We start from the raw sequence: 11,169 nt of genomic DNA, 5'->3' as shown, positions 1-11,169 counted from the left end.
ACACACACACACACACACACACACACACACACACACACACACACACAAAGAAAAAAACCAAATGGAACCACTGGGACCAAGATGGCGACAAATCTGACCTCCAACAGACCAAGTCTTGTTATACGCTGATTTGACTATATTAGCATATTAAATGACACACCTACCGGCAGCCAGGACCAGGTATTAAGGATCAAAACAGGATAAAAAGGGGGTGACCCCCCCACTCCCTCGGAAAAGCCCTGCCCCTCCCCCGCAGACTACTGCATATGGGTCCCCATCATTAGCCTCACTCCTCCTCCCTTTAAAATTAAATCCCCCTCACCAGGTGGGCAAGAAGTTCGTCTGTGAACTTAGCTCTCGCTTCTCCAGTCTCTGGCCACTGAATAAAGCTTGCGCATGTCAGCTTCTGCTTCCTTATTCACCCACTCCCGAACTCGAATGGTAAAAGGACGCCACCCCCATCCCGAGGCAGCCAGCCTTGGCGAGGCGAGCGGGTCCATACGATTTAATTCGGGAACAAATTTTGGCACCCAACGTGGGGCCCATTCCGTCCTGTAACTCAGGGCTGAACTCACTGACCCGGGGCTGACAAGGTCAGCTAAATAACTGGGCAGTTTGCCCCAGTTCTGAACCTCTGGGCCAGTGAGGACTACTGAATTTAGTCTGAGATCTAAAAGCAGCCAAGGATCAAGTGGAGTGTCCCCCGCGCTGCGTAGCTACAGCAAGGATGCTTGCTACAGATCGGGGCAGTGCCCAGGGGACACCTGACATGGGGTGGGCGCTGACCCCGCTCCGGCCGAGGTTTGGCTGTGAGGGTCGGCAAGTTAAGGGAAAGGATCCTGGTCGTCTCGCTGGAGACAGACCTCAGTCTAGAGGACTGGACTGGTCAGTTGGTCATCTAAATAGAGCCGACCCCCTGGCAAGGGGAGAGGCGAGATCGCACAACTGGTTCCCAGTTTGACTGGCTCCTGGCAAGGGGACTGGACTGGACAGGAAGCCCTCCAGACGCCACGGCGTGGCAAGAACACCTCCTTGTTTCATATGTGTGTGATGTGCGCCCTAGTCTCTGTTCTCGGCGCAGGGAAGCGTCAGGCTCTGATCTGTGTGGCCTTGCCTGTCCTAGTGCTCTTGGAAGTAGTACGTGCCACAACCACAGGTACAGGCTGAGTGCCTACAGGCCACTAGGGCGCTCGCCACCAAACACGCTCTCGTGAAAGGGTGCGTTGGTCGTGGGCCGGGGTAGGTGAGCGCCAGGCCCACTGCCGACTGGAAGCACGCAGTAGAGCCCTCGGCCCCACCGCTGCGGAGTTCCCACCTCTAGGCTCTACTCGGAGACCCAAGAGCACATCTTGTGTTGCTTCCTCTGGCCCTAACTGGCCATCCCGGGCAGGGTACACGTCTCTCTCAGGCAGGTCTCTCCCCACTACCCTCCATCGCAGGTCCCTAGGGATCCCTCCTCTGAGACACAAACCCTTTAAAAATCTTGTTTTTGCCACATTTCAGGAAAATCACTTTGCCTGGCTGGGGAAGGAAGAGGACCTCCACATTGTTCAAAGGCCTTGGGTCCTTGTAGCTGAGAGTAGAGAAAATTGGATACATGCCAGATGGGCATTCGGCCTCCCTGCCTGGTTACCTGTCACCGAGCAGGGACACGCCCTCTTTGAACAGGCCTCCTTGCCTGCCAGGGAGGCCCTGCGGGCAATTCGCCTGATTGGAGAGAGAACCCTTATTTCCTACTCTGCCTTCACCCTATCTCCAGGGACTGGTGGCTGAAAGCACCCACCTACACTGAGTATCTCCTACAGCCCCACAATGGGTCTGGGAATGTCAAGTCGCTGAATTAAAAGGAGGCCTTGTAACCAAGGCCCTCTCAGAGGGCGCCTCCCCTTCCAGCCCCTAAGCATACTGGTTCAGGTTTCAGTTAGAGCACCGAGACCTCTTGGTGTGGGATCCATACACTTAGCAACCCTAGAACTCCCTTCTCCCCACAGCACTTTTCAAAATGCAAATAGCAGACTTCCCTGGTGGCGCAGTGGTTAAGAATCCGCCTGCCAAGGCAGGGGACACGGGTTCGAGCCCTGGTCCAGGGGGATCCCACATGCCGCGGAGCAACTAAACCCGTGCACCACAACTACCGAGCCTGCGCTCTAGAGCCCGCGAGCCACAACTACTGAGCCCATGTGCCACAACTACTGAAGCCGTGCGCGTAGAGCCCGTGCTCCGCAACGAGAAGCCACTGCAATGAGAAGCCCGCTCGTCGCAACTAGAGAAAGCCCAGGCACAGCAACGAAGACCCAACACGACCAAAAATAAATAAGTTAATTAAAAAACACCCCAAAACGCGAGGTTACTTCTAATCTCTCTCCCAGTATTGGGAGTCTCAGCCTGAGGGTCCTCGTGACCTCCTCCCTCCACCAAGGGCAGCTACTCCCCTTCTGACAGTTCACCTGAGACTCCTGAGTCATCTACCCCTACCTCTCCTGGTTCCCTGATGCCTTCTACTCCCCCCAATCCACCACCCCCTACCTGCCGCCCCCTCCCCGACTCTCCCACCTCCATCTCTCCACAGCTCCCTCGCGGATCAGTCCACTGCACACCCGTAGCTGCGTTCAGTACCAGCCCTTTGGAATCAGTGGGCTATTCCCCCTTCAGGAGGTCCCCAGAGGAGGGGGCAGTATGACCATATGTACGTACCCTTGTCTTCCCAGATCTACGTAACTGGAAGGATAGATCCAAGGGTTTGAAGGATACCCCGAGGGAGTCCTTAATTTAGTCCAGGGAATATTCACACCCACTTCCCCACTTGGCGGCTGTCCAAACCCTCCTGAACATCTTATTCTCCGGGGAAGAAAAGGCACTGATTATAACTAGTGCCAGGGAGGAAGCGGATGAGACCCATCAAAATAATGCAGGACACGCTCTACACCAGCCTGGAATCCAGGCCGTTCCCAGCACGGACCCTGGGTGGGGCTGCTGAGAGGAAAACGACCGGCAGCACCTCACGCGTTTCAGGGGTGTGACTGTGGAGGGCATTCATCTGGCAAAGAAGAAACCCATAAACGGGACTAGGGTTCAGGGATCATCCGGGGCGGAAGGGAGACCGCCCCCCCCCCCCCGGCCTTCCTGGAATGCCTCAGGAGTGCCGGCGTGTACACGGACGTGAGCCTGGGGTCAGGGGCAGGGCAGGCCGTTCTCAAGGCCCATTCCACTTCCCAGAGCGCCCAGACACGAGGAGAAAACGACAGACGTTGGAGACCAGGCCCCCAGGCCCCCTTCCCAGGGCTGGAGCCAGCATTTCGGGGCTTCAAGAACCGGGATCTGCGGGCGGATCCTGAGGCAGGCAGACGAGCAGAACCAACTGGCAGTATTCTGGCTTCCGTCACTCAGGGTCACCAGCCACCCTGTGATGGTGCTCCCTCCTCCCCACCACCGAAGGGACCCCGTGACTTCCATGAGTCGCCAGGGTTTCGAAGACCACACCCACAGTGGAGAGCGGGGCTCAGGGCCAATCAGGGTGCACAGTGCCTGGAGCACAGCCACTGGAAGGGGGTGCCCCAAAGGTCTCGGAAGGAAGCCAAGGGGACCACGGTGTCCTGGCCTACCCTCGCTGGTTCCACACGGGGAAGGAGAGGGCTGAAGGGGCCCAGGGGCTCCCTGAAGGAGTCTCGGCTGACCCTGACCGTCGCGGGTAGAACGGTTGACATTCTACTCACACACGGGCTACCTACTCAGTCCTGAACATCCAACAAGGCAGGATGACCAAAGAAAAATGTACAAGGATGGGAGTGGAAGGGGAGTCACAGGAACGTAATTTTATAGAGCTCTTTTGAGTGTGGTTTGGAAGAGAGAATGTTATCTCATTTTTCTACGTCCCGGAACGCCCAATTCCTCTAATAGGAAGAGACCTACTATACAGATTGGCAGCTACACTTTATCTGAGATAAAAACCTTACCACTGAAACACCTAAGACCCCCTTCTGTTCTGCAGCCCTAGTGCTACTGCCCTCGGCCAAAAATAATAGCCCAGGGGGTAAGGCTCCACACTCCAATGCAGGGGGTCTGGGTTCCATCCCTGGTCGGGGAACTAAGATCCCACGTGCCACGGGGCAACTAAGCCCGTGCACCACAACTACTGAGCCCATGCACCACCATGAAAGATCCCGCGTGCTGCAAGGAGGATCCTGCGTGCCACAACTAAGACCCGGTACAGCCAAATAAATTAATTAAATATTTTTTTAATGGCCCAATTATCCTTAAGGGGGTTAATCCCTCTGTAGGGTCCTGCAACACTGTGGGCAGAGCCAGGAGGGCACTGCTTGGTCAAGGTGCGACCCGGCCACAATCACCCAGAGCAACACCGCTTAAGCAAAGAAGCGCTGGTGGGCACAAAGCTCACTCAAGCAAGGGCTTCTCAGACCCTGCCAGTGCCCTAGCAACCCTTCTATTCTGCCGGTAAAGGAGCCGAATGGGAGATACCAGCCAGTTCAGGACCCCTGGGCCATAAATGAAGCTACGGAGGAGATTCACCCTGTGGTGCGAAAGCCGTACACATTACTCTACCCTAAACCCTGAGAGGACCTGGTACTCTGTTAGACTTAACAGATGCCTTCTTTGTGTGCCCCTAACCCCAAAATCTCATTAAGATTTTGCAATCGAAAGGCAGGAACCCTGACAGCACGAGGAAACAACCGTGCTGGGTGGCTCTGCCCTGAAGATCGTGGTGAGCTCGAGTTAGAACAGGGAACTATGCTTCAGCATGCGGATGACACTCCTATCACCAGCCCCACCAAAGAGCCTGTAACACAGCTAACGCCTTCAATCATCTGGCGGAGAGAGGACAGGAAGTTTCAAAGGAAAAAGCCCAGCTCCCCCTCCAGCGGGTAGAACACTTAAGATTTATAGTAGAAAAGGGCCACAGGAGAGGAAGGGGCTGATGTGCCAGACGGCAGGCACCCCTAGTAAGGGAAAGCAGCTCCAGGGTTTCCTGGGGATGCTTGTATAGGGATTCCCAACTTTGGCTTAATTGCTAAGCCCTTGTATGAACAATTAAAAGGGAAGAACCTTGACTTTTGGAGTGGACCCCCAATCGTGACCGGGCACTCCTGGAACTGAAAAGCTGTCTCGTGAGAGCCACACCCGCCTTCCCCATGACCTGAGCCCAGCAGTCCCCTCCATCTATATGTACATGAGAGAGGAGGAACTGCCCCAGGGGACCTTTCACAAAACTGGGACCTCTGACTCCAGGTCGTAGCTAAAGGGTGTCCTCCGTGCTTACGGGCTGGAGCTGGTACTTCTCAGCTCTTCAGAGAGGCTGACAAATTAACCTTTGGACAGGCCCTGACCATCTGGTACTCCCACCACCTCCAGCCCCTCATAACCCTGCAAGTCCAAGCCGCACTTCTAGACAACACATCTGTGACTGAGGCCCTGTAGTGCCCTCACCCTGCCCCCCTGCTACCTCAGCCAGGCCCCAGATTAACCCGTGGTCGTGAGAAAGCTATGGAACAGGGTTACCCCCGTCGGCCTGACCTGAAGAGCTCCCCTAGAGAGAATGCAGACTCAGAGTGGCTCATCCACGGGAGGAGCTTTATGAAAGATGGGACACGAAAGGCAGGACGTGGTGGCCCAGGTGGTTTCCATCGCTCAAGGGGTGCAGGCTAAAGCTCTGCCCTCTGGCCGCTCTGCTCAGAGGGCCCCGTTAACTGCCCGGATTAACTGTCCTAACCGGGGCACTAGAGCCGGGGAAAGGAAAGCCGTCAATGCCTACACGCTCACGGGGCCATGTGGAGGGGGAGGGGAACGCTGACCTCAGGGAACAAACAGAGGAAGAATGAGGGAGAAATGATGTAGCCACTGGAGACTACACTCCTGCCTGTGGAAGCAGCAGGCATTCACCGCAGAAGCCATCAGAAGAGAGAAGCAGGAATATAAGAGGAAACAACGGGGCAGACAGGGCAGCAGCAGAGGGTGGGGACAGAGCTCTGATGCCACTCCTGCCCGGTCCCCCAGGCGCTAACTCCCATCCGCCCCCCAAAGGAAAGGGAAAAGCCTTTGGGATGCGGCTATTTTAAAAGCCCAGGATACCCGGGGTGATGGTTCCCCCCGCCGGCCTCTGCACTGCAGGCCACCAGGGAAGCTGGCCCGAGCACACGTTATGGGCAGGAGGCCTGTATCAATGGCTCATCAAGTCCATGACTACCCCCAATCTCCGCCATCTCCTTAAACAGGGGGATGAAGTGTGCCCTATCTGCCTCCGGAATAAGCCCAACACTTACAGCCGCCACTGGGGTCAAGGCAGCGACCGCCACCCAACATGAAGGCACGTGTCCAGGTCAGGACTGGCCGGCTGGTTTTATAGTAACGCCCCAGGCACGAGGAAATTCCAGACTCCTGCCGGCTGTGACTGCCACCTTCCCCGGCCGGATCGAGGCGTTTCCCACCTGAACCAAGACTGCCCTGGAGGTCTCCTAGGCCCTGCTCAAGGAAATAATCCCTCGGTTTGGGCTCCCCAAGTCCATCCAGAGTGACAGTGTGCCTGCCTTTGTTTCCCAAATTACTAAGGGACTCTCTAGAGCTCTGGGAATTACACGGGGTTTATACTCCACTTGGACACCAGAGTCCTCAAGAAAAGTAGAACAAATCAAACCCTCAAAAGAAACTTAGAGGGCTTCCCTGGTGGCGCAGTGGTTGAGAGTCTGCCTGCCGATGCAGGGGACGCGGGTTCGTGCCCTGGTCCAGGAAGATCCCACGTGCCGCGGAGCGGCTGGGCCCGTGAGCCATGGCCGCTGAGCCTGTGCGTCCGGAGCCTGTGCTCCGCAACGGTAGAGCCCACAACAGTGAGAGGCCCGCGTACCGCAAAAAAAAAAAAAAAAAAAAAAACTTAGAGAAACTAGGCTCAGACACTTATCAACCCTGGATGTCCCTTCTCCCCACAGCACCTTTCAGAACGCAAATAGCGGACTTCCCTGGTGGCGCAGTGGTTAAGAACCCGCCTGCCAATGCAGGGGACACGGGTTTGAGCCCTGGTCTGGGAAGATCCCACATGCCGCGGAGCAACTAAGCCCGTGCGCCACAACTACTGAGCCCGCGCTCTAGAGCCCAAGAGCCACAACTACTGAGCCCACGTGCCACAACTACTGAAGCCTGCGCACCTAGAGCTTGTGCTCTGCAACAAGAGAAGCCACTGCAGTGAGAAGCCCGCGCACCGCAACAAAGAGCAGCCCCTGCTCGCCAGAACTAAAGAAAGCCTGCGCGCAGCAACGAAGACCCAACGCAGCCCAAAATAAATAAATTTATAGAATTATTAAAAAAAAAAAAAAGAACGCAAATACCCCCAAAGGAAAGCTCAGGTTGAGTCCGTATGAGCTCATGTACTGGAGGCCCATTCCTGAAGGACCTGGCTCCAAGACCAACCTGAGGGATATGGAGCGACTGAAATACGCCTTGCAGAAAGGGGAAATAAGCAAAGCTTTACACACCTACAGGGACACGGAACTGCCTTCCCTTTCTGACATCACTTTCCACCGTTTCTCCCCTGGGGACTGGGTTTATTTGAGAACCCAGAAGGCTGGAAAACCACAGGAGCAGTTAGACCCCAAGTGGACAGGACCTTAGCTAGTGATCTTGACCACTCAGACTGCCTGACAATTACACGGCACAGCCCCGTGGACCCACCATACCAGAGTGAAGGCGGCACCCATACCTGAGGAAGAAGTTACTGAGCCACCCACTGCATATACCTGTGAACCTGTTATAGCCCTTAAGTTACTTTTCAAAAGGAAGAACTTACTGATAGATAAGTAACGTGGTGGACAGGCTTAGCAGTTGGCTAAGCCTGTCCCTTATAACTGTCCACATGAAATGAGAGCTTAACACGATAGTCCATTTCTCGGGGATTACAGCATGTGGACAGACTCTATCCCAGTGCTGGTCTGTCACCCCCACCCACAAAGTGATGCCTGTGGATTAAAGGTGTTGCATTTTGCCCCTAAGAATGACAGCACCACTCTCACCTTGGCTCACGGACCTGCTAGACCTACCCCTCCTGAACGCAGCTTTCCTGCGTGGATCTCATCCCTGAAATCAACATCTCCAGCAAATACAAGGCACTCACTCTTAAAGTGCGGTCCTGCGGCCACTGCCCATGTCAGCAGCCCCCACCAAAGGGAGAAGCTTGCAGTAATGCCCTGGGGCTGCTCCGGACTCTGAGCACGGCTTCTTCCATTACCCCACAATTTCAGTGCCCCGGGATTGACTCCTATGGAAATCTCACCCACTGGTACCCTCTGCACCCACTCAACGAATACACACAGGGACCAGACGGGAGATGCGCTTACGGGGGAGGGAAGATGCCAGTTGTCTGGGGTTTAGTGTGGGGCCCTGCTGAGGCCTGGGGAAAAGCCACTAGTCAAGAACCCCCCAATGACCCCTGCTACGCAGGTGGGCCTCTCCCCTCACACTGCAAGGGAACCCCCTCTTGGGCTAGCCACTTAGGGAGGTGGTTCAATTCCTCAGAAGTGTGCTAGGCATGCGCTCCCCCTGGGTACCTGGTTCCTTTGTGGCCCGAGAATAAACCAATTGCCCCATCAGAACAACCCCAACTCCTTCCCTTCTCTGGGGTGGGCTCTAGCCTCTCCTTGCTTAAATAATGCCCAATTTATGAAACAATGCACACTAGGCCGGCCAAGTTCTAGGAACCTAGGTATAACCATTCATAACATCGGTATCACCTAGCCCTGAGATCAAAGGACAATGGGACTCATTCTGACAGGAGCAGGGATAGCTCTCCAACTGGTGGCCCCCTGGGGGGGTCTCACATACCATGAAATCAATCTACAAGATCTCACACCGGGGGGCTACCCTGGTGGCACAGTGGTTAATATTCCGCCTACCAATGCAGAGGACACGGGTTCGATCCCTGGTCCGGGAAGATCCCACATGCCGCGGAGCGGCTGGGCCCATGAGCCATGGCCGCTGAGCCTGCGCGTCTGGAGCCTGCGCTCCGCAACGGGAGAGGCCACAACAGTGAGAGGCCCGCGTACCGCAAAAAAAAAAAACACAAGGTCAAGAACCAAGCTCCATCTGGGATATGGTCACGCAGAGCCCCCGCAGCTGAACTGGTTTCTTCCACTGCTTCGCCCACTAACTGCTATCATCCTCCGGCTCACCTTCGGGCCTTGTCTCCTTGACTGCCTTGTCAACTTCGTTAGTAAACGGCTTGAAACCATCAAACTTCAGATGATACTAACACAAGAATACAAGCAACTGGGACTGCATCCTGGTGACAATCAAACTTATTTTAGGTTAGTCAGAAATCCAGAAAAAAACTACACCCACGTTCGGCAAAAAGCAGCTTCAGCAATCAAACCTTCGCCCTTCAGTGCCCCCTCAAGAATGAGGAGCAGTATCAAGGGAAGGGGGCATTTTGTTGCCAGATCTAAGCCAGGTCTTTGCTCAAAATCTGCCACCCTCCCCGCCACACCTTCAGCAGGAGTGAACATAAATCTGTAAGTTAAAGGGTCCAGAGATAAGAGACGAAGCCACACGCACAAAGAAAAAAACAAGTGGAACCAGCTGGGACCAAGATGGCGGCAAATCCAACCTCCAACAGACCCTGAACCTCATTATGTGTTGATTTTACTATATTAACATATTAAATGACACACCTACCAGAGGCCAGTACATACATTAAAGACCGAAACAGGATAAAAACGGTGTCCACCACCCCCGCAACTCCCTCAAAACAGCCTTGCCCCTTCCCCAGTAGGCTAATGCGTGTACCTCCCAATCATTAACCTCACTCCTCCCTTTAATATTAAATCTCCCTCGCCAGGTGGGTGAGAAGTTCAGCTGTGAACTTAGCTCCCGCTGTTCCATTTATTCGGCCACTGAATAATACTCGTGCTATGTCAACTCTGCTGCGGCCCCAGCAGGGTCCACAGGACTTAATTCGGTAATGGGCGCACAAGGGGAGGTGGCAGCGGGGCCAGGGCTCTCCCAAGACCCAAGCTACACCCACTAACACGTGTGCATGTAGGCGGAGGGGCCGGGAAGAGTCCCAATTGTCCCAGCACCAATCCTGTTCTCATAAACTTCTGGCAGGCAGTACGCACAGGCTGGCCCCCGCCTCACAAACAGCATTTACGGAAATGGGTCCGGGACTAGGGCAAGGCTGGGGGGGTGGCCTGCTGGCGCGTGGCGGTCACATGTTGGCTCGTTCCCGCTGCAGCCGCGAGTTATAGGCACGGGACACGGTGTTCCAGGCGTCCATGTAGCGGTCCATGCACATGGCGATGCACTTCTGGGGACGGGGAGGGCGCACGGCTCAGGTCTGGAGCCCCCACCCCCGGCAGCGGATTGCGCACGCGCCGCGGCCCCATCGCGTCGCCCAGTTAGTCCGCGTGCATGCGCAGAGGCCTCCCCGCCGGGTCCGGGCCCGCGACCCCGCCGGCCCCCCGCGTTTACCTGTTCCGAATTGTCCAGGGAGCCCCCCGGCTTCCCGATGCACTTCCGGAAGCACTTGTCCGTCATCCTCTGTGGGGACACGCGAGCCCTCAGTTGCGACGCCGGCCCCCGGCGGCCCCCGCCACCCTCGGCCCCCCGCCCCCGCCCCCGCCCCGGACCTGCAGCAGCTCTTGCGCGTTGGCCACGGCGATCTGCACTTTCACCTGCTCCATGATAAGCCCGGGGTCCAGCTTCCCGCTGCCAGAGCTCCCGAAATCCGAGCCGAAGCCACCCTCCATGGCTCCGCAAAGTCAACCGGACAGCGGCAGCGTGTGCCCACCTGCACCCACGCCGGAAGTCGGACACCGCAGGGCCCCACGGGAAATGGCGTCCGAACGCGCTGGGGGCCGGGACTACTGCTCCAATAAGGCCGCGCGGGGCCTCCCGCGCATGCGCAGACAAGGCGGACCAGAGTCGGTTTCCCTTGTAGGACTCCAGGGAGAAGGGAGGGACACGGGGAGAAGGGAGGGACACGGGGCCAGAGGCCCGCCCCTCCGCGCTCAGGCTCCGCCCCGCCAAGGGTCCCTCCGCACTTGCGCACGGGGCGGTGGGAGCGTCTACACTGCGCCTTGGGCTGTGGGGCGGGGTGTTAAACCAGGGCGTCACGTGACCAAAAGCACTGCGGAGTGCCAGTGCATCAAGTGGGAAAAGAATGCAGAAAACTAG

At 56.3% G+C, this 11,169-nt stretch overlaps 1 protein-coding gene across 2 annotated transcripts in view; it reads right to left on the bottom strand.

The window, feature by feature from the left end:
* TIMM13 (translocase of inner mitochondrial membrane 13) overlaps positions 1–11,160 on the bottom strand; it is a 22,156-nt gene extending 10,996 nt beyond the window's left edge. Inside the window, exons 1-3 of one of the 2 annotated variants that reach the window (XM_029218510.1) lie at positions 10,623–10,851; positions 10,465–10,533; positions 2,546–10,300 (exon numbers count right to left, since the gene is read on the bottom strand). In XM_029218510.1, the coding sequence (XP_029074343.1) occupies positions 10,202–10,300; positions 10,465–10,533; positions 10,623–10,742 (288 nt within the window). In that variant the 5' untranslated portion in view covers positions 10,743–10,851 and the 3' untranslated portion in view covers positions 2,546–10,201. Of the gene's footprint in view, positions 1–2,545; positions 10,301–10,464; positions 10,534–10,622 lie in introns of those variants that run through there. The other variant, XM_029218509.1, reaches the window with a different exon arrangement.
* Positions 11,161–11,169: the final 9 nt, after the last annotated feature.

Source organism: Monodon monoceros, unplaced genomic scaffold, assembly GCF_005190385.1.
Source record: "Monodon monoceros isolate NGI ecotype Baffin Bay Population unplaced genomic scaffold, NGI_Narwhal_1 Super_Scaffold_12, whole genome shotgun sequence".
Taxonomy (NCBI): domain Eukaryota; kingdom Metazoa; phylum Chordata; class Mammalia; order Artiodactyla; family Monodontidae; genus Monodon; species Monodon monoceros.
This window is presented reverse-complemented; position numbering and strand designations above follow the sequence as displayed.